Here is a 26,179-nt window from a genome sequence, read left to right as displayed (position 1 = left end):
TTTGTTTGGCTATAAGTAGAGGAAAAGTCAGCTAGCCATTTTTATGTAGTGTAAAAGTGCTTATGCTGATATTTTACGTGTGGTAGTGGAGTCAGTTTAAAGTAAACTTTAATGCACTTCACCAGTCACAGTCATTCACAATTATTTATGTGTTTTTATTCTTAGGTGCCTAAAGCAACAGTAAGGTGTGGCGGCTTCTTCTGTAACTGATTATGGTAAATAATGTATATAATATGGTATTGTGATGACACAAGTGATTTACACCCCTCGTTTAAACGTGTGCTGTGTTACCTGCGCAGCAGCAGTTTGGGGTGGTTCTTGCTCTCCAGGTTGCGGTCGATGAGGTCTGACAGCAGGTGTTTAAGGACGTCGGTGGCGTACTCCAGTCGCCCCTGCAGGGCCGTCATGATAAGTGAGGCCACGTTGCCGCGGTCCCTCATGGAGAAAGAACGCTGCATTTCCAGTGTTCGGATGAAGGTGAGCAGGAACACCTTGTTGTTGATGAGCTGGCCAAACAGCTTCAGGGCCTTCTCCACATTCTGCTGGCCATTGCCTGACACCTGCACAGCAGAGGAAGGGGAGAACGATGCATGTTAGAGTGTTTCCAGCACTGATTTGAATACAAAATGCCCAGTAATGAATACTTATGAACAGTAATGAGCTGAATGTGTTTGGAAAAGGACTGCTGCTCCTCAGCTTCCATCTTGACCTTGTCTCACCCCAAATAAAGATTTTTTCAAAAGGCACCAAAACCTCACTCATGTTTCAGTCCAGGCGGACAGAAGTTCCCACTCATGGTGAGTAACTGAGAAGATCCTAATCAATTATTGACTGTTAAAAAGCATTGTAACTGCCATTTCACTTTCAAGTCAAATGTCAAGGAACTCGCCGGGGTAAGACAATCCCAAAGTGACGAAACTCACCTTCTGTGAGTACAGGTCACTGTTTTTCAAAAGTTTGGATATCTATAACAGGTCCTTTTGACTGGAGAAACAGTCACACAGAATTCTCGGCTTATGCCAAACTTTTCTTCAAGCTATTTCAGAGAGAATTCGAGAGTTTTACCTCAGTTCGTGTGCGTACGATGGTCATAAAACTCAGTCCGATCTGTCTTGTGTCAGTTTTTATCTTATCTTGTCCTAAGTTTTTAGTCTTGGCTCATGCAAATAGTGAAGTTCAATGATGTGAACATTGTCAGCACCCAATAGCTGCGCTCTCTGCAGCACCAAACAGCAAGCAGCAAACTCGGTAGACAGTAAACATGGAGGGGACTCCAGGGAGGCGCAAGAATGGGAACAAGTCTCGGCTCTTTTATACTGTGGAAAACGAGGAGAAACTGGTGGAGTTGTAAAGTGAGTGAGTCTTGTGTTTGATTTGGTGTGTATCTGATCCACCAACTGGCGCTTAATTTAGTGAGAAATATTAATTTTTGATACAGTTCACCTCTCATTTCCACTGTCTCCTTCCACTAAAATAGTGCAGCTAACCAGCGGAGGCTCGTCGCAAGTTGAGGCCACGAAATCCAAAATGTAAAGTTTGTATTATGGATTATATTGATGCTGAACCGACAGGAAAACTGTCAACATATGGCGCCTTTTATCTTGTTTACCTAGAGTTATGTGTTTTTGCGGGCATGTAAAGAATTGTCTTATTTTCTAAAGGGTGTTTGGTGTGATATTTTCCATCAGGAGCAGCTTGGTAAATAATCTTAAAAGAAATATATTTGTAGTCTTGCAAATAGTGACCCAGCAAGATCCTTGGTTTTTACATATTCTTTTAGTGTGTGACTAAAAATGTACTTTGTATTTTGATGTGAGACGATGTCAGAATTCAGTCTTGTAAAAATATTTTCAAAGACTTCCAGTGTATGAAAGGCATTACTGAAAATCACTGAACTAAGACGTGAACCGACATCACCTTTGACCTCCACCATATGAGGCTCGTCTTATCTGACCTTCCACCCTTCCACTTAACCAGGCAACATCTTCCCAGTAAAACCAATCTCATCCTGCATCCCACACAATCAACAAATAAAATGGTGGACCTCTATCATGACGAATCTCCTTATCCCTGATAGTTTCATCCTCTGGACTCCGCTCCGTGTAAAATAAACTCATTTCCCAGCAGCACTCTGGCCCCGTGACGAGGAGCAAAAAAGTGTTAACCAGCCAGTTTTTCCCCCGATGGAGGAACCCACAGTCCTGCTCAAGGATTGGGAATTACTCAGTTCATTACCCCTCATACTGCAGCCACTGGTGGATGAAATAGCCATGTGCTGGGACCCTGTTTTCCATGAGGGAGCTTGCATGTGAGGTGTGTATATATGTGTGAGTGTGTGTGTATGCTGCCTAGCATGGCTGGCTATATGTGTGTGAGACCAGAGGGTAGAAAGGATAAGTGGCACACTGGTATCCTTTTCCCCTCAAGCACTTTGCTGCTTATGGAGGTTGCCCTGCAGGGAGAGCGGTAAGGGCAGACACCGCTGTCTCCCTCTCTGTCTTTCTACCTCGGTTTGACTTTCTCTCGCCCTTTCTTCATGCATTTTGCTGCCTAGATGTCTCACTCATCTTCTCTCCCAATCTCTTTCTTCCTTGCTCCCTGTCTCGCTCTCGTTACCTCCAGTTCTCTGAGGACAGGATGATCCTCAATGCCGGGGAAGAGCACCCTCATAGCGTACGTCCTGTAGTCCAGATGGGGGATGCCGGCTCTGTCCAGGTCACTGGTCAGCTCATTGATGTCTGTCTGCAGCTCGGCAAAAGCTGGGAGAGAAGAAAGAGACACCAGTTGGAGGGAATACTTGAGACATGCAGCATAAGAATAAAAAAAAACGTACTTTAATCCCAAGGGACCAAATAAGTGAATCCTTCTTATCTTCATGGTGTTTACTGCCGTTATCATGAAGCTGACAGTTAAAGCCCAAGATAGTCTTCATGTCAGAGAAACTCAATATTTCTCATCACTCCGTTAAAAAACACAGACCTCACTCCCTCCCTCTCTTTCTCTCTCACACACACACACACACACACACACACACACACACACGCTCCCTTTCTCACTCAATTTTATCTTCCAGACAGTAAATTGGCTGTAGCTAAGGCCCCAAAGAGTGTGTGTCATCTCAGTGTGAGGCTGCAGGTGAGCACTAGTTAATTGGCTCCATCCTGACTGACTCCTGTTCAGGCCCACGGCTCTGTTGCTCTGCTTCGGCGCCCTTGGGGAGGCTCCCTGTCTGCAGCCTATCACAGGAGCAGCAGCAGTCCCCTAACACCCTCCTCGAAACTCCGCCATCTCTTGCCAGTCTTAGCCCTCACCTCCTGGCCCCTGGCCCCCCTGCGACTCCTGGGTTTACACACCAACACATGGGCTCACAGGCACACATCGAGTGTATATACTCATAAGGAGGAACCCAGGTACCCGTCTAAATCCACCCCGCGAGGCAGTACACTCCTGGCCACTGCTAATGGTTAAAACATTAATCTTTCCTTTCCCAAGGCTGCCTGTGTGTGACTGATTCCTCCTGTTTGCCTGCTCTGTCTATCTGTCTGTCTGTCTGTCATTCCAGCATTCTGAAAGTTTGCCGCAAGAGGATGTTTTTCTTTCCCGCTGGATAACAACGCTGGGGCAGCCGATCAGGGGTGGCTGGAGGGGATAAATAATAAGGGCCTGTCTGGCTGATGAAATCCCCTGAACACTTTCTAACACAAACCTCACTTCGGCCATCTCAGTGATTGGCTATAATGACCTGATGATGACACTGGGGCCCAATCAGCAGTGTTTATTTGAAAGCACTTATTAGGCCGCTCTTGGTGGACTGCAATTTGGAGCGGTAGCCGGAGGTCAGCCTGAGGTTGTCTGTCGTCCTCCCACTGGATAGACAGTCAAAGGTCAGATGGACTATTGTGACCTCTCTTAACCCCGAGTCACGAGGGAGGAGTGTGTTTCAAAGCAGCTGCGCGTTCAATACTGCCGCAATGTCATTGGAAACTGGGATGAAGATATTAACGGCATCCAGTGACCAAAACAGACGCACGCAAACACCACAGACTTAAAATAATGGACGTAGCAACGGTGATGTCACCCACTGGTTTGTGGACTCCTGTTCTGAAGCCTTGAGTCTGGCATTTTGGCTGTTGCCATCATGTTGCCAGAAGTGACCATATTTGGACAAGAGGGTGTAATCAACTAGGGCTGCCCTTGAAAGTCAGAGATTCGAATTACCAGTCGGAGACCCTTCAGTCGACTGAGTTTGCTTCAAGTCAAGGAGTCCTTTTTTTGCTAGTCAGTGTGCTGTGCAGTGTACTTATGCGGGATGTTTTAGTCCTCAAATTTTGCTGCGGAGTGAGTGTTCTTGACTTTCACCATACTTTTTGGTGAAGATAGCCGCAGATGTGATGCAGTAGCACAAAGGGGAGGAGACTTTGCACGGTAAGGCTCTGAATTAACGTTACTTCTCTTTACTGCAAAGTGCAAGTGGTAAAATTTACAACTCACAGGAATTTAATTTGATAGAGTCTCTGGCTTTGTTTAATATCTAGTGTACGAAAAAAATGTTGCTCATTTCCAATCCATTGTTAGCGCAGTCAGTGTGTTTACTATATTAGATGAATGCTGCAGTCCCAATGAATGTCCCACTGAGCAAAATTAAACTTCAAAACTTTGTTTAAAAAACCCCTGAATTGTCAAATATTCATATTGAACAGCCAAATCGGATTAGACTGATATAATTCTGAATCGGGTACAGCTATATAATTAACCCAACGCTAGCTTTTAGATAAGTTAGCCTGGTGCATTTACAGCTGTGATAATGCAAATTTTTGCTAGCAAAAACAGGCATAAATCTATTAAAACAAAGTCTACTTAGAAGGAAAAACTGAATATCCGACTGAATGTCCAACTACACGCTGAACAAGACTTTTTTAAGGCAAAATGTTACGATTAACTTTCATGAACTGACAACACTAAAAATAGCGACAGCCAGCCTATAGAGCACCAAAGGGATGACTTTTTTTGTAGGCCAACACACACATCAACATCGCCCTGGTTCTTCCAACAAAAATGGGATTTTCCCCCCTGACTATGGATTACTGCAGAAAACAAAAGTTCATGATACTGACATTTTTTGTTAGCAATATTCACAAATGAGCACCACTCGTATGATTTTTAAGCATAAATGAAGTCGCCAGAAGCTGACGTTCGGCTATAAGTGAACTACACTACGATCACATGACTTTAACGTCACCACCACAACGAGGCTGTAAAGCTATGTTCAGCATGGTGGCACTCTGTAGTCCTATTTTGCCAGCAAGCGCCTTTTTAAGACGCACAAAGGTGTCAACATTTACGAGTGAGGTATTTACTGACATATTTTATATTGTAGCACAAAACCTAAAAGTCTCTTAAGGCATCTAACCAAAAACAAATTTCCTGCACCACTCCGTACTCTGTAAATCTTAGATTACGCCATGGTTACATTCTCTAACCATCATCGTTGCTGTGGTAGACACTTGTTAATGGTTGGCATCCATGCCTTAAGTTATGCATAACTTTGAGCCTTAATAAGATTTAAACAGGTGAATTATACAAAAATTCTAGCCTGGTTCCAGACCATAGACCCCGCCCATTTAACTGAGTAGGCTTGCATCTCTGGTCTGGCATACTGCAATGAATTTGCGATTTATCTCGTCCAAACGATGGGCGGACCAATGAACGCCGGGGGTGGGGGCGGGTCTAGCGAATAGCCAATCAGCGCCACGCTGAAGTCAAGCTGTACGCCGGTGGGTAACTGGTGAGGTTAGCAACAATGGCGACTGCTACAGATCCTGCAGACCACATTAACGATGCTATCGAGGTATTTCGCCACTACCCACATTAATGGAGGACTGAAAGGTTCTGGGAGCTTCAGTCTGACACTCAGGCTACAAAAATTCACCTCCCTACAGTTGTCATGAAGGGGGAAATCAGCTATAGAGACCAAAACTGTTTTTCGTACCAGGTTGTAAACATGTTTATTTGTGCTGTAAAGTTTTGCATTATAACATGGGGGTCTGTGGGGATTAACTCGCTCTTAGTGCCAGCCTCAAGTGGCCATTAGAGGAACTGCAGTTTTTTTGCACTTTGTCATTGGCTTCATTTTTCAGCATCAGAGGGTGCCGCTTGACAAACATCTACTGAGGTTAATACCACGTGCTTAAAATGATACAATCTCTGTTAATTACACATGCGATAGTATCAAAAGTACCTGAAGCTATTAAAAAAAAAACAGATCTACAATCAGATTTTCAACCCGAGGCTGCACAGATGAAAAAAATCAACTGGTTCTCAACCTGTGGCTGTTACTGCATTCTCTCCAACAACAACTAAACCATGTGGAGGTGTGTGTTTAAGGACTTTTTCTGTATCAGCACTGTGTGCAGGTTGACAATAACAAACAAAAAATGATCCTATTATGTGTGTAGGATTTCTTTTTCTTTCTGCCATGGTATCAAAAGAGGTATTGAAATTCTGTTTAAAATCCTGGTACCTTGAGGACCCTAAAATACACAACTAGATGCAGGTCTAACGATACACACATTGCATAAAAACATAAACGTGGAATTACCCCTCCAGTTAAGACGTGAATAAGATGTAATAAGCATAATGTGTTTCTCGCTGGGAGGAGGTCGGGGTTACTCTAATGAGAAACTCTGTATTCATGTGTCAGTTTGTGTGTGAGTCTGTATCCTGCATGCAAACTAGAGAGAAGTGCAAGGACTACATGATGAGAGGGAGGGTCACATGCAGGGCTAACTGAGTGAACATATGTGTTGTGATATATAACCGGGATGACTCACTGACCCAGATTTGGAGAAATTTTCAATGCATTATTTAACACACGCAGACCAGCAGTAATTTACTTTCTGTACTATGTGCACAAATTATGCCTGTTATGTGATTACAGTCTGCACGAGTAAAATGCATTCACCAGTTCCATTCAGCTACATGAGTGATGGAGCAGCTCCTAAATTACTGGCTGCAAATGGATAGTCAAAGCAAAGAAGACCCATAATCAGGCTTTAAAATCTAAAATCTAAAATCTAACAGTAGGCTGCTGCACAGCGCTGCTCTTGATCTGTCTGCTGATTAAACTATTCTAACACTAACCTTCTTTGCACTCCAGGGCCACTCGTGACTCCAGGTTGTCCATTTGCATCTGCAGGCGCTTCAGGGTGAGGTCATTTTCGCGTGACTTTCTCTTGTAGGCGATGAGGACAAGGATGACGATGATGAGGAGGAGGCCTCCACCAGCAGCAATGCTGACAATAGCCGGGAGGGTCAGCAGGCTGTCAGACATGATGTGGACTGCGCCAGGAGAGACGTGAAGACCACCCACTTGAACCTGCAGAAAAACACAAACACGCAATTGCAATTAATCTAACATTTGTGTATTTTAGAAGAGCCTTAAATAGTCTTATTTTCCCCTCCACAACCTTTTCTTTTAAATACTCTAATACTCTACTCTTTTAAATTTCTGCCTATTTAGGTTGTTTCTACAAATCTGGCCCCCATGATTTCCACAAACCATGAATACTTCACCTCCAAATGACCATTTATCTATTAATTACTCACCCCTTATTTTGTTAAATTCCTGAAAAATTAAGTTTGTTTTGTCACATGCCTCCAATGGAGACAAAAAACAGAGACAATTCTTGAATTGAAGTCAAACATACTTTTACAAACACACACGACTCATGGAGTGTAATCCAAGCCAGACCCCACTGACAAAAACAGTATTTTTACCTCACTGAACAAAGGAGCTGCTGGTCTACTGCTGCCTCGATCAGTTAGTTTGACTGTGTGACTGTGTGACTTTGGTGCTTTAAAGGGTTAGTTTAGATTCACCAAAGTCCAACAATTGCACAAACAAACTAACTGATCAAGGCAGCAGTAGACCAGCAGCTCCTGTGTTAGCCGAGGTAAAATTACTGTTTTTGTCAATGCAGTCTGGTGTTGAAGAGAGCATGGATAAGTTTCACTTTCTGTTCAGTTCCCCATCGGAAAGGACTGTCTGTTTGGGAAGTACTGAGCATACAACTGAATAAAAGAGACTTGGATTATACTGTGCAAGTTCTTTCAGAGTTTGTAAACAGATGTTTTGATGTAGTTTTGCTGTTGTTGGAGGTGGACCCCTATGACTTCAGTTCATCAAGAATATTCTCCATTTTTGGATTCTTTGTTTTCAATGGAGGCATGACAGAAAAACTAAATTTTCTTCACAAATTAAACATTACATGGAATGAATAATTGATATATCAATTATAATCTAGGAGGTAAAGTATTCCTTTAAGATGACAAATACATGTAGTGGAGTAAAAAGTACAATATTTGCCTCCAAAATGTGGGGACGTAGAAGTAGATAGTAGCATAAAATGAAAGTACACAACAAATACAAATATCTCAAAACTGTCCTTAAGTAAAGCACTTGAGTACAAGTAAATATTTACTTTCCACCTCTGGATAAGTGTGTAGCAGCTATGTAAGAACACCAAAAATGGTTCCCCTGTGTTAAAGCTAAAACACAAATAAAGACGCATCCTGTTTCAACAAAATCCGATCACTTCTCTTGAGCTATACGTCACATGATACCTGATACACAACAATGCAGGAGCCAGCCTGTCAAAACACAGGTAAATATTGCCTGCTGATATTGATACTGAGAGCAAACACATGCGGCCACCTACACGTTGACGTTGAGAGGGAAATAGTCAGGGGCTTGCACTCAATAAGCGAACAGGCAACTAAAAATAATTGCAGTAGATTCTGGCAGAACCTTTTGACAGCCAGAGCACACTCATGCTCGTCTCCCTTTGACCTCTTTCCTTCAGCTGAATGAACAATGATGAGCGCACGAATAATGGAGTTTAGAGGCCAGCTATTATGAAGACAAAATCACAAATACAGAGACAGACGGAAGTAGAGTGGAAGCAGAAGTTAGGAAGATAGACACTAACAAACACACAGAGCGTTTTCCATACTGACCATGACTTTGTATTGTCCCGTGAGGTTGGGCGGCTCACACAGGAGCTGGCTCTCAGACACGGTGACGGAGCACGGAGTCTCTCCGATCAGCACGGTGTAGTTAAGCTTCACCCCTCCTGACGCTGGGGGAACCAGGTTTCTGCCCTGTGGGCACGTGGAGATGGACACAGGGGTGCGAAATTAGGAGGAAATCTCAGACACACAAACACATGGCTCATTGAAGATGAAGACAATTTAAAAAACCCCACAAAGCCAATATGTCCCCTAAACACGCTGTAAATTGCATCCCCAGGTTTGGGGGCGCAGCTGCGGCCAAATGTGACTCCATGCTGAGATCAAACAAGGTGATATATTACACAGTAGCGGTAAGTGGGGACAGCTGGCAATCAGGACGGAAAGATGAAATTTATTCCTCAATGAATTCGAAGTCTTTCAGTTACAAGACTTCTTATAACCAATATAATAAGAAAAAATCTAATAAATTATAAATATATAGTCGATATCCTGAGAAAGTAACAATGATTGAGCGTGAAGAGGAGTCAGTGTCTTACCCAAGTCTGTCGTGGGGGTTGGACTAAGCTCTATATACAACAGGAACAGGACAAGATTTTGGTATCGGAAGCGTTCTGGTTTCCATTTGTGGTCTTGAGCAGTGGGTGAACGATACTCAGGACCCCTCGGCTATCATTTGACAACAATTTAGCTTTATATTAGGGTGCCTTTAGACCTAGAGTTGTCTTGCTTTGGTCTGAATCAGGGACTAATTTTGTTACAAAGTTGTATAATTGCCTAGAGTTGGTTTGTGTTCTCACGGCAGCATTTACAAGTGGACCAGATCAAATGCTTTGCAAGAGAAAGCTGCTCTTGATTGGTCAGAATTTCCATGTAGGAAAAATCCAGGAAGTAAACAAAACGTTGAAGAAGAGTACACTTGCAAGATAAATGTGACACTTTCTAATGTCACAATGGAGGGACAACTATGCAGGTTTAACCCAAACAATGTGTCATGTGACTGGAGTTGGTTCAGATCCAGGTCGGAACACGTTCTCACCACAAACGAACCGCACCAGAGTTCGTTTGTAACTGGACTGAGACCACCTCTTCAAGAAGGTCTTGGTCCGGTTGTTTTGGTGCGCACCTGAGTGAGATTTCTGTGTTCACACCTGCCCAAACGAACCGCACTGAGGGGGCAAACGAACTTGAGTTGGATTGAACTGAACCAAACAGGGCAGGTGTGAAAGCACCCCAGATATTTGCTGGCTACACTGGATCTCCCAAACTATTTGCTGTTGCCCCCAGAGGCTTATCGTGGTCAGACCTACAGCCCTTGTGTTCCGAGCTTAGGGTTGAACCAGTTGATGCTCTATAGATTTAAACGCCATGTGTATTTCCTACCTTGAGAATGATGGGTGATCCTGGTTTCTGCTCCAGGACACCAGAGGTGCTGAGGGGCTCAAAGTAAGGGTTTGGGTAGTAGAGGAGGTTGGTGTTGTTGTAGACCAGCAGCGCCTGGACGTTGTTGAAGATAAACCCAAACTCGTCTGCGTGCTTCACTGTGTCCAAACCTGGATTGTACTCTGCCATGAGGGAGGGAGCGAAGCAGCTCATACTGGTGGTGTTCAGCACTTTACACACCTGGGGAGAATGAATAAAGACAGGAGAGAAAAATACATTTTTTGAGACGCTGTTGGGGAAGTGTTGCACTCAAACAGCCCACACGTCATGCTATGATAGCCAGAGCACCCTGAAATGAAACAAGAAATGTGATTCAGTCATCCAGGATAAACCAAGTGAATTCAGCACAGCCGGCTCCAAAATAAAACACAGAGTCTCAAGCTGATCCATTGTAAAGCCTTCTGTTTGTTTTAACCTAAAGTGTGATCTTAACTGAAAAACATTGGTATCAACACAAACCCTGCAGGGAGCTCAGCAACCTAATAACTGGCATATAAAATCCTCTTTCTTTTTCAGAGAAAGGGATTTATCGTTTGTCATTAAATCCATCTTTATTGGAGAGGAAGATGCCATAAAATCGGAAATAAATTGCTGCTACTGCTTGAGTGAAAAACACTGGAGGACAACAACCACAAAGGATGGAGGCATTGCTCCTCTGTCTCCTCAGGTGGAGGTTGAGCTATGGCTCTTTTATTACTTCTCTCCAGTTTTCCCAGATGAGAGACCTGTCTTCCATCCATCCTCCCCGGCTCAGCTCTAGAGGGAAGGCGAGAGAGGATTGATTGCTGCACAGCACTCCGCTCAGAGAGGTTTTTATCTCCTTTCACTCCCTCCCAGCTCTCTCTCTGGGGAAGAAACTTAATTAGAGGTAAATATCATCAAAGCTGGTGAACGCTAGCGACTACCACGCCTCCTACCTGTTGTCTGCTGCTCGGGAGCAGGCCGGGGAGATCAATGCAAACTCATTCTGTGTAGGCTACATTGATTGTATTTTGCTGGTATGGTGCAAGGCGAGTTGCAGCAGAGTGACTTTAGAGGGTGAAGGAGGGACTGGCCTTCTTACTTACTTTGTTATGGTGCTCTCGGATAAAGACTACAGAGTGTTTGTGCGGAGCGTTAAATCTAAATGTAGAAATAAAGTCCGATTCAAGAACAAGGTTATACAGTGTGTGTGTGTGTGTGTGTGTGTGTGACTTCAGGCTGCAACTACGGATTATTCTAATCATCAATTAATCTGTTAATTATTACTATTAGTATTTTCTTAATCACTCCTTTAATTGTTTGGCCTATTAAATGCTAGAACTTACCGAAAATGTCTGAAATTTCCTAAAGCCAAATGTGACATGTTCCAATGTCTTGTTTTGTCTCACTAACAGTCCAAAACCCAAAGATATTCAGTTTATAACGTTTATGTGCACACTAATATTCCACTTCTGTTCTGAGCATGACAATATTCTGATACAGGTTGTATGTACAACTATCCCAATTTACGCCTTTTTCTGAATGTAGCATTTCCGATGAAGACATGTGAGATATGCCAATATCACTTGAAATTTAGGAGCATTCTTTGGACATGCACATTTGGAATATGCGTCTCAATTTGAGGTTGTTACCGCAGTCTGAGGCACACGACCTCTTGCCTGTTTGCTGTCAGCTCTGAGCGTTGTCATGGATATGTTGTACATAAACCAATAGTTTGAAAGGCTGTAGTACAGATACATGTCCATAAGAAAAGCCTATGTTTGTGGTCAGAAGGAGAAACACAGCAACTTTTTATTATTATGAAAGACTTGGATATCAACAGGATATTGGATATGCGCAAATATTTCAACGCTGACCTTTTCAAGAAGGTGGTTGGAGGAATGAAAGAGGGAGGCTGTGTTTGCACGGTCAAACAAGTCGGTCACCCTAGGAAAACTCTGACGAAATCTCGGCACAGGTGACAGCCGTTCCACTATTTCACATTTTTATGTGATAAACAACATGCTAGGAAGACGTTAATCGGCTGCATGTTAACAGGAATATTAGTGCGATTTTTATTTTCTTTAATCATGTAAACAGCTTAGCAAGAATATTGTCCCTTTCAGAAAATAAGGGCAAGAACAGCAAATTTTGTGCATGTAAACGTAGTCAGTGATATAGACCGAGTCACCGTGATGTCGGGCTAACACTTTCGGGTACTGGCAACTGTTTTGGATTGCGGAGTCATGAAATTCAATTTAATTTTATTCATAAAGCCCCATATCACAAATCACAATTTGCCTCAGAGGGCTTTACAGCACACGACATCCCTCTGTCCTTTGGACCCTCACAGCAGATAAGGAAAAACTCCCCAAAAAACACTTTAACAGGGGAAGAATAGTAGAAATCTCAGGAGGAGCAACTGAGGAGGATCCCTCTCCCAGGACGGACAGATGAGCAATAGATGTTGTGTGTGCAGAACAAATCAACTTAATAAATGTACAGCGATTGATATGACAGTGATAATTCAGAGAAAGAGAGACAGAGCAACATTTCCTGCTATAGTGTAAAGACAATCAAATAAAATTCTTTACAAAAATTAAATGAAAACTTCAAGATTTTGACTCTGACCAGAGTAAACTGCACCATCTGCTTTGAGACAACAGTGTCAGTGCCATAGATGCAGCAAGATATGTCAGCGCATGTCAGAGCCTAGGAGACAACAACACAACAACATAAAGTTCATCTCACCACAGATCACACTCTGCCTTTTTACTTTTTGTTTTTGAATTTTCACTGTCTTAAATTGTAATTGTGCTTTAGCAACTTTTTTACATTCTTCCCTTTTATATCTTTTATACATTCCATAAATGGACTCCAGATTCTCATAAATTTATCAGAGAAGCCATTTAATGTGAATCTTAGTTTCTCAAGTTTGAGATGTTGCATCACATCTCTCAACCACTGAGCCTAGCTCGCTGGATGAGGGTTCTTCCAGTGGAGAGGGATTAACCTCCGTGCTACTAAAGTGACAAATATCGTTACTTTGAGTTTAGACCCTGATCGATTCTTATTTTCCGCTCCTGCTATGCCAAAGAGGGTGGTGAAAATATAATAAATGTAACGTACACTTGAACTGATACTGATCTTTTTAGGTGGATCTCTTTTAGGTGGCTAATAACCCATCAACTGAGGCAGTGTTTGCTCAGCACTGTTTCATTTTATGTCCGTGAAGCGAGGGTTTTCTACCTGGACGTTACTGAAAGTCTATAAAACAGAGAAAAGAAGCAAATCCTCCAGTTTTAAGGACTAAAACAAGAAAATGTTTCATATTTTTGTTAGAAAACAATTCTTCGATTCAGCTGGCTGTTAATTTCCTGTTGATGGCTTCAACTCTTTGGCTTTTTGCACAACCCGGTCTCACAGTGAAAGAAACACATTTCCAACATCCCTTCTGTCACAGAAACATATACAGCAACACAGCTCTGCGAGACTGCAGCTGTAACACAAGGCCTGAATGCATCGTAGTAGCTTTCCCTGGTCTTGTGACATTTTTCTTTAGAATTTCTACTTTACAAGCTGCAGCAGCAGCATGTGACAAGAGCGAGAAGATAAGCCCTTTTAAAAATAGATAGCACTAGCAGATAGGACTCCTGACATACTTTCAACAAGTTTATGCTCTGTGAATGCATGGGTGTCACTTCACTGTAAGGCAGGAGTGTATAATGAAATCTGAACAGCTAAAAAAACAAATGCCCATATATATACTGTGAGACATACATAACAAAGCAGCTACCTGGTAAAAAACAATGGTGCTGTTGTTTACAGTGTAACCTGGCTGCTGTGTAGGAAAGACAGTGAATGTTTTCTATATGAATTCTGTATGAATTTCTCTAGCTACACTCGTGCAGTATCAGTGTAAAGGAATTAAAAGGTTTAAGGGATAAAAGAGTTCAAGTTAAGTTTGATACAGGCTGCTATCTTACTGTTGGCATGGTGACATGTTCTATAGACAGGCCCAGATGCTCCGGCAGCATCCTCGTGACTGTCACGTTGGAACGGCGAGGCATTTGCAAGTCAACTACAGCTCTGACTACCATCTGTTCTGCCGGAGACGGATACTGTGGGTTGTTTTTTTTTTTCCTTTCCTTTCTTACACTGTCCTCACTTTCTCAGCTCTTTCTCTCCCTCTCCGTTTTACTTAAATAAATCCTTTCCTTCGCTGAATCCTGTCAGGATAGAAAACTGCCGCTATCATGTGGGATGTTTTTCAGGCTGCGTGGCAGTGAGTGTGACGTGTGTAAATCCAAAGCGATGAGCGAGTAAAAAACTGACGGGTAAATGGGGCATTGTGGGATTTGATAAAGAAAATGGGGTGTTTGGGTTCCTCTGTAAACGTGGGGCGATAAATGGCTGTATTTCAGAACATCATGACAGCTTTGAATGACTTCTGCCTGTCAATAGGGTGGATTTTAAGTACTTTTTATTAATGTATGGTGCATTCTGTGTAGTCTACAAAAGGATTTATAAGGATTACTGGGTTTCCAAATACTCCTCTGAATCACAACATCATTTCCTACCACTCAATTTAAGTCTGAGCAGAATGCTACAGTATACAGTCATGACATTACACTGCTTCGATTCCAAGCAACATGCATTTCCCATCTCTATCTCAATAAAAACAAAATTCTCTCTCTATATATAATGCCAAATACAAGTATAAAATAGTACATCCATTCCTCCAGGCCATGTGGAGAAAGCAGCTACACATTGTTCAGCATTGATAAAGTGAATTCAGGTCAACAGATAGAGAAAATAATTGGAATCTTGGCCTCATCTGTCTTCTTTCTCTAGTGTTGGACAGAGCCCGGGTGTTTTAAGGCAGTAACACTCCAGCCCCTCTGGCTGAATACATTACCATGATCTACTGTGCTGCTACAGCCCACTCACCCACTCAACCATTCAAAGGTCTCTGGCCAGGGCTGCAGCGAGAGAGAGACGGAGGGAGAGAATGAGAGAGGAATAAGGGATAAGATGGACTGGCGGTGGAGATGTGCGTAGGAGAAATGTGAGGGGTCGCAGAGTCAAAGGTCATCTGGAGGCTAACATTCGATGGCTAGTCGCTGGCTGCTCAGCTCTTCCTGTACTTTGTTACTCCTACACTGTCTATTCTCTTGCCTGCCTTTCCACCCGACTGCTGATACCGGCATTAAATCTAACTGCGGCTCCGATCCATCCATAAAGCAGTGGTGCCCCCAGAAATTTTTCATAAGGGTGACCACATGGGGCCACTGAAAATGTTGGAGTGGCACAGCTAAACCAAAAGCCATAACTGAAGTTCAGGAATTCTATTATGCTGTTGTAGTATGTAGTTATAGAACTGCATACTGACTTACTTTGGTTTCTTATTTTATAGATAATTTTACTAATAATCTGATATGAGTAGGCGCATCAAGTGCCGCCCCTAGCACACACTGGAGGTGTCGCGCTGCAGCTCGTCAACAACTGCTTCTACTGAAAGATGTGTACTTCCTCCAACTATGCTTAAAATCATGTGTGCAGAGCTTAAGCTTGACTTCTCACCTGAAGAGCCATTCTCCAGAGCTATGACTCGCCAGGCAATATCTTTTCGGCAATTGTCTTTATAATGATGCGACTGTGGGCCATTAAGCTCGGGATATTTATCGACCTCAACAACAAGTGTCTCCTCTTCCATTCTATGTCACACATGAGACAGAGCAACAGAGTTCTCTTTATGCATCAATGGTGAGGAGAGGAGTCGAGCTGCCATAGGAGCAGAGAAAAAGAGCTATGGGAGCTGGTATGTTCAGGCAGAGAGTGAGTGGGGGGAAAATAAATTTAATTCTGGGGGTGGCAAGGCTCAGGGCGGCCATGGCCACCCCTTGGTAACACCACTGACCCTTGTACGCTCAAGATGCCACAATGATTCAATGAGCCTTTCACGCTGATACTGCTGAAATGTATGACACTGTTAGACACATGCACACGGCGTGAAATACAAAATGATTCTGAACATGTATATTGTAAGTTCTGAGTGTCCATTATCAAAGCTCATAGTAATAGTCGGCGTCTCTAGTGCTCAGCGTGTCAGACAATGAGGACTGATTGGCCGAGACGTGATGGGAGACTGGCACACAATGTTGAACACTTTCTATGATCAGCAGCTGCTTCAAATGCACCTGATGTGCCAAGCCTGACACTCAGTCCAGGCATCCTAAGTGTGGCACATACGGCAGATGAAATCTTTCTGGGACAGGGAAATGTTCCCGAGCTAGAAAATAACCCTCTTAGCTTTAATCAAGATTATAATAAATGTTTCAATTGTGAATCCTGTGACAGATACAGAGCATTTCACAAAGAAAATTGTCTTTTTTTTCTCTCTCCTCTCCTGGTTTCTTTGTGAATCTGCGCAGGTGACACAAGGGAGGGAGAGAAGAGAGGCAATTTAGAGGGAGACAGGTGATCATTTGAAGGCTGGCTGACAGACAGCGGCTCTTATTGCTATAGGCTGCTCTGCTGTTTGCCTTCCTCCAGTGACAAAGGGGGAAAGGGGTAGACGGGGGGAGATGGGATGAAAGATGGGTAATTGTAACCTTAGCATTTAATAGAAATTCATTCTCTGTGGCTGTGGGGCCAATCAAGACAGCGACACAGGCTTCTCTTTGCGTTGGAAGAGACGAAGCAGGGTGGAGATGAACAACTCGCTTTCAAAGCCTTGGAAACTGACAAATCAGACAGCACGGCACCCACACACATGAGTCAAATCCCATTTCGCCAGGTCTCCAGGAGTCTCTCGCTCATCAAGTGTTTTTTTTTTTTTCATCTCTTCTCTAAACATTAAACAGCACAGATCTGTCTTTGACTTGTAATTACTACAGTTTCATAACTCACAAAGGTCTTTCAGGGAAACTGTGTCCTTACGAGAAGAAACACTGTAGCACAAAAAGCTCACGGCTGAGTTATGATTTTTAGTAAAGGAACATTCACTAAGCAAGTCAGACACTTAGGGCCAATTTTAGAATGCTAATGTCAGGGATGGGAGGGTGGAGTTGCAGAGGGGGAGGAGGCACGTCGGGACAAATCTGTGTGGAGTCCTACAAGTGAGACGAGGCACTGAGGACATATTTGTACATACATGTGTAATAACCTGTCCTCAGGTTCTATAAATGAGGCATGAGGTTTAGGTGACCTCATACTAGAGTGTTATAATGTGTAAAGCTGGTTACAGTGTGTGTAGACTTGTGTGTTTCTCAGTTTTCTATAATACACATATGTTGTAATATTTTCAGTTGGTATGTGTCAAGTTGTCTGATATATCTTTGCATAATAGAGCTTGTATCTAGATGCGAGTTGTGGTTCACAGTTAGAGGTTAGGACATCCACGCAGGGTTTTTAATAAGGGGTCAGCAGATAATAACCAGGGTTAGAAATAAAAGAATCTTAATTCTCCTGGGGTCTCATTTCTTAACATTGTGTATGCACAAAACAAGACTTCAAAGAGGCGTTCGCCACTTCCCACGCCAAAGTTGTGATCTATAAAAGCAGATTTGATGGGAGAAACTTTGACCCATGCATCCGAACATTCTGGAGACAGGAAATTTGCTGGATTTTAAATTTTTTGGTCAATCACAGCAATCTATGGTCTGTTATTTCTGAGAAGCAGACCGCAGCTGTGAATAGCAGGCTGTTGGTTTGGACGCAGTTCTGATCATAGACACTCAACTAAATCATTTTTAAATCAGTATTCTGTGTAAGATGCCGAATTGTTTTAATAAGTAGTTTTGTAATAAGTGGGATAATGCAAAGCGAATGAGTCATTTGTATTAAATGAACCCCCTTCAGGGTCATTCAACACCCCTTGCTTTGTGTCGGGTTCTTGCATTGCCATGTCGGCGTTCATTTTGCGATAATGACCTGCTGGCTGTGCATAATCCCTTACTTAAAGCTGTAGTTGGTGACATTTTTGTCATATTTAATGAAACTGTCACTATATCCACATAGTAGTACCTGAGATTAAAAACCTGTGAAAAAATCATGTTCTTCTGCCTCCTCCTTGTGCTCCTAATGGCACTTGAAAGAATCCACCGTACCTCAACGAAAACAACCAATCAGAGCCGAGGAGTCGCTAATGCGGCTGTCAATCATGTCAACCACTGCTGGTGAACTGCAGTCACACTGTCAAACTAGGCAGAGCTGATCAAATATGCATCATTCTCACCTCATTTTTTTCAGAAATGTATTTTAGTGTACTGTTTAGCTGTAAAATGAGAACGTTAGCGACCTGGCCTCCATGTTGAAAACAGTTGTTGCGGCAAAAGGTCAGAGCTCTGACACTTGGAGCGTCCTCTGTAGGTCTGACAAAGAATCACAGATTCAGTCACATAATAAAATTAAAACTTAAAAGTGCACAGCAAAAGTGAGGCAAAGGAGGTGAACTAATAACTGTCATATCTCTCCAAGGACAGTTTACTTCAGGTACAATGAAGCCTTATACACATGAAGAGGCAAAATACTACATACCTATATAAGGCAGGCACAGTTAAGCCGAAACGGAGCACTGTGTGCTGGCCGGAGCAAACTGTCTCATGCTACAGCTAAACAGTACACTAAAATATGTTTCTGAAAATATCTGAAATACGCAACGCTGTAACAGAATCTTGATTCATATTTTATCAGCGCAGCTTGACTGAAATTCACCAGCAGTGATTGACATGACTGACAGCTGCGTTAGAGACTCCTCGGCTCTGATTGGTTGTTTCGTTCAGGCACGATAGGGAGCATTAGGAGGAGGCACAGGAACATGATTTTTTCACAGATTTTCTGTCCGATGTCAGGATATACTGACATTTTTGACAAATATGACAAAGAGTTAACAACTGTAGCTTAATTAAATAAACACATCAATACATGCTTAATATTACATTATAATGTGTCATAAACATTTAATTATACACTGCCTAGAAGGCGGCTAAAGTGTTACCAATTATTCAAATAAAAATAATGGAAAATACGTGTTCAGTTTAGCTGCTGGAAACGACTGTATTAAAGTTCTGTGCTGTGTTAATAGAGTGTGTACAGAATTGGAGAAGAGTGCAAGGCACTTTTCTTTAACTTATTCTTCACGCCCTCTCCTTCTCTATCCTTCCTACTCACCTTTACTCCATTTGTCTGCCCTCCCCACCTTTCCCCAAACCACGGCAAGGAAATCCCATCCTCTTAATTAAACAAGGAGCCCCAGGACAGGGACTCAAATGCAATTTGTAACGATTTCCCACAGCCAAGACTTTGATTATACAAGGGCTCTTTATGCTGACCAAAGACTTCTGACCGCAGTTAATCTTCCATTGAAACCCATTAGGCGTCTCCTCGCCCCCGATCATGCACACCTCCAACTTTCTCTCCACTGACCCACCCACACCTCTTTCCTCAAACTCTCCTCTCCTCCAGCAGGCTCCCAGTAAGAATGTTGTTCAGGATGACTTGTGTGCGACAATAAAACACAACAGGGCTTAGCGGAGGTGGGGGGCTGGGATGTGGAGCTGAGATTTAGCCTGGAGAAAATTTAGGGTAAACTCTTAATTAAATACTGCATGCAGACCACTCTCACTGCCAGCTGCATTATTCAGACGCTTGTTGGAGTGCTTGAGACGACTGGGTTCAAGCGGAAGTTAGGGAAGCGTAGAAAGCTGGAGGGGCTGTTAGGAGAGATAGTACTCTTTTTTTTTTTTTTTTACTCAAGCTAAACATCGCTTAGCGTGCTTGTATAGCAGTATTTGGGGAGTCAAGCAGGACCTTGTTAGCGTACATTTTCCAGCATGTATATGTAGAACGTGTATTCAGGGAGTACATGCTGTACTTGCTCTGTGGTTAAGACAGTGTGGTGGTTCTTACATTGACAGACTCTCGGCCGGCGTATTTGACTCGGATCCTGGGCTCCTGAACCACGTCCAGATTGGTCCCTGTCACCATCAAGGGGGTGTGGCCACTGAAGGAAAAAAGACAAGTGGACCCCATTTATTCCACAGGTTTACATAGCCATGTTTGTCTGATGACGTCTTGTTTCTCTGTCTTTAAATTCAAGAGGAAAGACAGAGAGATTGAAAAAAAGGAAGAAAAAATAAAGTTGGAAAGAAAAAGCAGAGAGAACAACAAAGTAATTCAAAGGCAATTCTAGACTAAACTTTCTAACCCTGATGTACCTCTTCAGAATATTCACCATCAGTCGAAAATGAGCGCATCAAACTGTCTTTCATCCTCAGCTTCTTTTAGGAGATAATAGCCTTTGGAGTGGGGGATGATTAGAGATGCTTTTTAGCCGACTTCGCCGGCTACAATCAACTGGTGCAGATTTGTGTTTGAAATACCAAAGGCAGCTCAAGCATATAAGGATGCAGTGGTGGTCCCAGGCTTCATAACACAGCAGCACAAACAAAGCACGCAAACAAAGCGGGAGGGGAAGCTGCTGGATGTGCAGCTCTCCCTGCAGCTGTTTGGGTTGTTGGTGATGTTTGTTGTTTTTTGTTGTTGTGCCCGTCAATGTGGCGTGCAGAATGAAGATGATACCATGGAAGAGTTGTTGCGGTAATAAATGTCAGATGGGTCTGTGGTATCAGGCTGTGGGTTCGCTGTAACACTGGGGATAGTGAGTTACTGTAGATGGACCTTGTGCTGTCTATAGGCTCATTAAATTATATACTTGGCTACTCACACCCTGAATGCTCCTGCTCCCTCTCTTAAAGGAATTGTTTGGATGTTTTGAAGTGGGGTTGTATGATATACTTATCTATAGTCAGTGTTGATGGCAGTCAGCACACCCCGTTTGGAAAAGCAAGCAGGAGCATTGCGGAAACTAAGCTATGTTCTGTCGTGGACGGGGGAAGCAGCAAATTAGTTTTAGCCACCTAAAAACCTAAAAATACCTCGCCGTCAGGCAGCCTTTTACAACTGGGAACTGAGGCTGATATATATGCTGCAAGAGTTGAAAAATCTGAACTACAGTGACCGATTTGCGTCGCGATAGCCAATCAGCATTAAGATCCTCCAGGGATGTATGATGCTGAGGACATACTGGTGGAAGTTCATCAATCGATTCAGCAATTTCACGCGCGTATGACTCAAGTTATTCGTGCATATGAAGCAGGTCAACACAAAATATTCTAGCGTTCAAACTCGCGCAAGTAATGCGACGGGAAAATTTGCATCGCATTTGGTGTGAACACAACACTACTGTGTGACTTAGATGTTATAAAAGGGTTAGCTCGGGTTCACCAAAGTCAAACAATAACACAAACAACCTAACCTAAACAAGGGAACGATAGACCAGCAACTTTCGTATTCTGTGAGGTGCAATTGATGTTTTTGTCAAAGGTGGCTTTGAAGAGAGCAAACATAGATATAATGGCTTTTGTTACCTTTTGGAAAGGGTCGTCTAACGGTAAGGAAAAGCAGTGAAAATATTCTAAACATAGCATATTTATACTGACAGATTTTTTTTAGGCGGCTAAAATATGTTTCACAGCTGTCCACAGAAGTACACTGATTAGTTTCCAAGGCAATACTCCAAACTGGGGGCGATTTGACAGACAGCTGCTGTATGTAATACACTGACTATGGATCAGTATCTCATACAACCCCACTTCAAAAAATCTGAACATCCCTTTAATACAGTGTCTATCTATCTATCTATCTATCTATCTATCTATCTATCTATGAATGACACTCTCTATCTTTCAATCAGTCTATCTATCCAAAAAACAATGACCAGTATCTTGCCCTTCCTCATATCTGCCTGCCTCCATTTCCCCTCTCTTCTCCCTCTGTGCCGTCACACTTCTGCTGCAGTGTCCCCTATTCTCCGTCTCTAAGCCCAAGCCATCTGCTGTAGACTCACACCTCTGATAGCACATTGTTCTACTAAGCCGCTATTTCATCTTCATCCCTCTCTTCCTTTTAATTAGTAGTGTACGGTGTATGTGTATCTATCTGCCAGAGACGTTCAACAGATGGATCAACATCGAGTTCGATAGGAGAATCTCAGTCTCAGCAGTAACTATCCACTCCAATCTGTGAACTGTGGCAGTTCTATCAGATCCGGAGTAATTGGAAGAGAAGCGAACAGTAATTGAAAGTGCAATATTGACTTGTGTCTGCTTATTGCCACTGGCCTGGACTGGCTGGTTCTAAAGCTCTAGATAGCGGCGAGGAAATCCTGAGTCTAGGTCACAGAGGCTCAGAGTTGCTTGGTGAGCATGGGGATAGAATGGGCATCTTGCATTTACATGTCTGTGTAGTATCTCAGAGTTATGACTTTACCTTGCAATGCTCCAGTCTGGTTCAATGCGCTGGACGGTGGGGTCTTCTATGTACTCGAAGGTGAGGCTCTCCCTGATTTGGGCATGGTCCACGCTCACGCTGATCTGTACTTGGCCGACGCCAGACAGGGAAGGGGCAGAGTAGCACACGATCTCTGTCATGGTCCGTCTAGAAGTGAAGCATAGGAAGAATTATTTAAAGGTCCAGCGTGTAGGTTTTCGGGGGATATATTAGCAAAAATGGAATATAAAAAGTATGTTTCTTTAGTGTATAACCACCTGAAAATACGAATCATTGTGTTTTTGCTATCATAGAATGAGTTGCTTCTATCTACATAGCAAGCAGGTCATCATCTATGGAGAACGCCATGTTGCACTACCATATTTCTACAATAGTTCAGGAAAGACAAACCAAACACTGGCTCTAGAAAGAGCCATTCGCATTTTCGTATCGGCCACTGTAGTTAGCAACTCCTCCGCGACGAGAGTCTCCAAAAAAACACTGACTTTTTTAAAACATGGAACTGCTTTATTCTATGTTTTTCCAGATTTAAAAGACCGGGTCCAGTTTTAGAGAAGAAGAGACCTGAAAGCCTTCTAACCAGGAGAAGTTTCATCTGGTTGAAATCTGCAGTCCTCACAAGTAGATGCCCCTAAAGCCTCCTAAAATCTTACACACTGCTCCTTTAAATCGGTATCAAATATAGGCGTCTGTGTGAAAAGGTAAATAAGTGCAGAAAGTATCTGCGTGTTTTGCAAAGTCATATTAAAGATATACTTTATGCATGATTTATTCATTTATGAACATATGGCTTCTAGTTAGATGAGAAACAACACCTCCTACAACAACAGAATATATTATGCGATCTGTACTTCCAGTCTTGTTCTGTAATTATCGGAGTGAGAACACAGCAACAAACAACCAAACCTGTCATTTCATGGAAAAATAAATTAGAGCTCTAACAACTGCCTGGAAAGAATTTGTAATACAAACTCTTAAATACAGAAAAAAATGTCTGTTTTTCAGACTTTTCTAAGATGTGTCTGACTAACAGGACGTCCACACAGCACCTCCACCCACTCTGGTATGTGCTTCTGTCCTTTCCCCTCCCTCTCCACGGCTCCATGTTCTACCTGCCCACCCCCTGAATTTGTCCCAATTCATTACCAGAGGAGAGCTTGTAGTAGAATGGCCAACCCCCGTCCTCCTCTCCCTCCCATGCCAGGAATACAGTGGAGAAACACAAACCAGTAATTAGCCCCATATCTCATTAAAGCTGGCTTGACTCCTCAACCTTACAACATTACAGTCAGACTACCGTGGAAGGGGCTTAAAATAGATGCCTACAGGAGTGGAAAGCAGAAAGAGGACGTGAGAGAAGAGAGGGAAGGAGGGACGGGTGCAGTGAGATGGAGGGAAACTGTGAGAGACAAGAGAGTAGAAAAAAAAACAATGGAGTGAGACCAGATGAACAAATTGATAGAAAGTGAAGGAGGGGGGTGGATGAAAAAGATCCATAGGAGCAGAAGGTTTTCTGGAAGCTATTATTACAGGGTTTAATGCAGTAGGTCATCAAAACCTTATTAAGATTTACACAAGTTTCTGAGAGAGGGAGAGGCTTTCCCCTCGGGGATTTCTCTGTAATATCAAGGGGGAAGAAATACAAGAAATCTGTGAAATATAGCGGCTTCTTTAATGGGAGTATTACAAATCATCTCGAGAACAAGAGCTTTTTTTCCCCATTCGCTCACAGCACACCATATATCTAAGATTCTGTGACAGTGATATATGTAGCAGCTCAAAAAAGTTAAAGAAAAACTGAAACAAAGAACTGTGATATTATCTGTGAATGTTTGAGGCATGAATATCTAAAGATAGCTTGTTGTAGGTGATGCAGGTGTTTTAAAATTAAACAATATTTAAAGACGGCTTATTATGCTGATTTTCAGGTTCACACTTGTATTTCTACATGATTATATGCTTTAATGGTTGAAAAACACTTTATTTTCACTCCCAAAAAAGCCCAGTCAGCTGTAATTGGTCAACGTTTTGGGTCTTCCGTATCTCAGCACCATCATGAAGTGCTCCAGGGATGATGTTTTTTTGTAGGCCGACACAAAAGTTAGCATCACAGTGGTTCCCTTGTCAAAAAGTTTATGGAATTTTTCCATTGGATTTTGGATTATTGCCGAAAATAACCTCTGTTTTGTTCAGCAAGATAATCTCCACAACTGAACACCATTTTCACGATTATTGAAGCCTAAATGCAATCTCCAGAAGTAAAAAGCTAATGTTAGGCTTGAAACCAAGCACACTACAGTCGCATGACCTAATGTCACCACCATAACTGAACTGTAAAGCTGCGTTTGGCGCAGCTTGGCGTGATGACGTTCTGTAGTCTCATTTACCCATTTGTTAACAACTGCCTTGTTTAAGACACAGAAGCTTCAAAATTCATGAGGGGGGTATTACTGATGTGTTTTATGTCGGAGAACAAAATGTAAAAGTATTTTCAGCTTGTGTTAACCGCAGACCTAATTTCAGGCATCTAACCAAAAACCCATTGACTTCAAGACGAGGGAACTGGGAGTGCTAAAATGCTAACTCATTTCAGGGTTTTAAGACTCACTCCTGGGGCACTCTTTATCGTCAAAAATCACAGATAAAAACCTCTGAATCCAACTGGACATGTTCTAGCGGGAATATGTTCCAAAATCCTGGAAAAATTAACAACAGCAACCTAGATCTCATGTTGCCCTGACCTTAGCATGTAGCTAAATGTATGTTGGCAGTGTACTTGCAGCTGGAGAATGACTGACGTAGTAACACTTTCTACCATGAAAAATCATTGATAAAAGCTACTAAACACAACCAGTCATGTTCCAGCAGAAATAAGATCTGAAATCGGGGATAAACAAACAACATCAGCAACCAAGTTTATATGTTTTCCTGACGTTAGCATGTAAGTTAGCTACACCTATGTTAGCAGTGTAGCAGCAGCTGGGGAATGACTTTAATGGAGAATAGTGACATGTCCTACAATGAAAAATCACCAATAAAAGCCACTAAACACAACCAGACATGTTTCAGCAGGAATATGATCCAAAATCCGGGAAAAAGTAACAGCAGCAACCAAGACTACATGTTGCCCTGACCTTAGCATGTAGCTAAAAGTACGCTAGCAGTGTCTTTGTCACCAGGGAATGACTGTAACTGACAACAGCCGCACTATGTAATGTGAAAAATCACCAATAAAAGCTTCTTAACACAAGCAGACATGTTCCAGCAGGAATATGATCTGAAATTGCGGTGAATGTAACAACATCAGCAACCAAGATTACATGTTGCCCTGACGTTAGCATGTAGCTACATGTATGTTAGCGGTGTACTTGTTGCTGGGGAATGACCGTAACAT

The 26,179-nt window shown here is 42.6% G+C and overlaps 1 protein-coding gene across 1 annotated transcript in view; it reads right to left on the bottom strand.

Annotated features, from left to right (window-relative positions):
- Nucleotides 1-26,179, bottom strand: part of plxna2 (plexin A2) — a 272,248-nt gene that overhangs the window by 51,163 nt on the left and 194,906 nt on the right. The window contains exons 16-22 of the mRNA XM_050064354.1: nt 22,765-22,932; nt 20,344-20,437; nt 10,411-10,650; nt 9,016-9,159; nt 7,141-7,375; nt 2,617-2,759; nt 292-560 (exon numbers count right to left, since the gene is read on the bottom strand). Coding sequence (XP_049920311.1) covers nt 292-560; nt 2,617-2,759; nt 7,141-7,375; nt 9,016-9,159; nt 10,411-10,650; nt 20,344-20,437; nt 22,765-22,932 — 1,293 coding nt within the window. The remainder of the gene's footprint in view (nt 1-291; nt 561-2,616; nt 2,760-7,140; nt 7,376-9,015; nt 9,160-10,410; nt 10,651-20,343; nt 20,438-22,764; nt 22,933-26,179) is intronic.

Source organism: Epinephelus moara, chromosome 16, assembly GCF_006386435.1.
Source record: "Epinephelus moara isolate mb chromosome 16, YSFRI_EMoa_1.0, whole genome shotgun sequence".
Taxonomy (NCBI): domain Eukaryota; kingdom Metazoa; phylum Chordata; class Actinopteri; order Perciformes; family Serranidae; genus Epinephelus; species Epinephelus moara.
The sequence above is the reverse complement of the archived record's forward strand: the minus strand, read 5'-3'. Positions and strand labels throughout refer to the sequence as shown.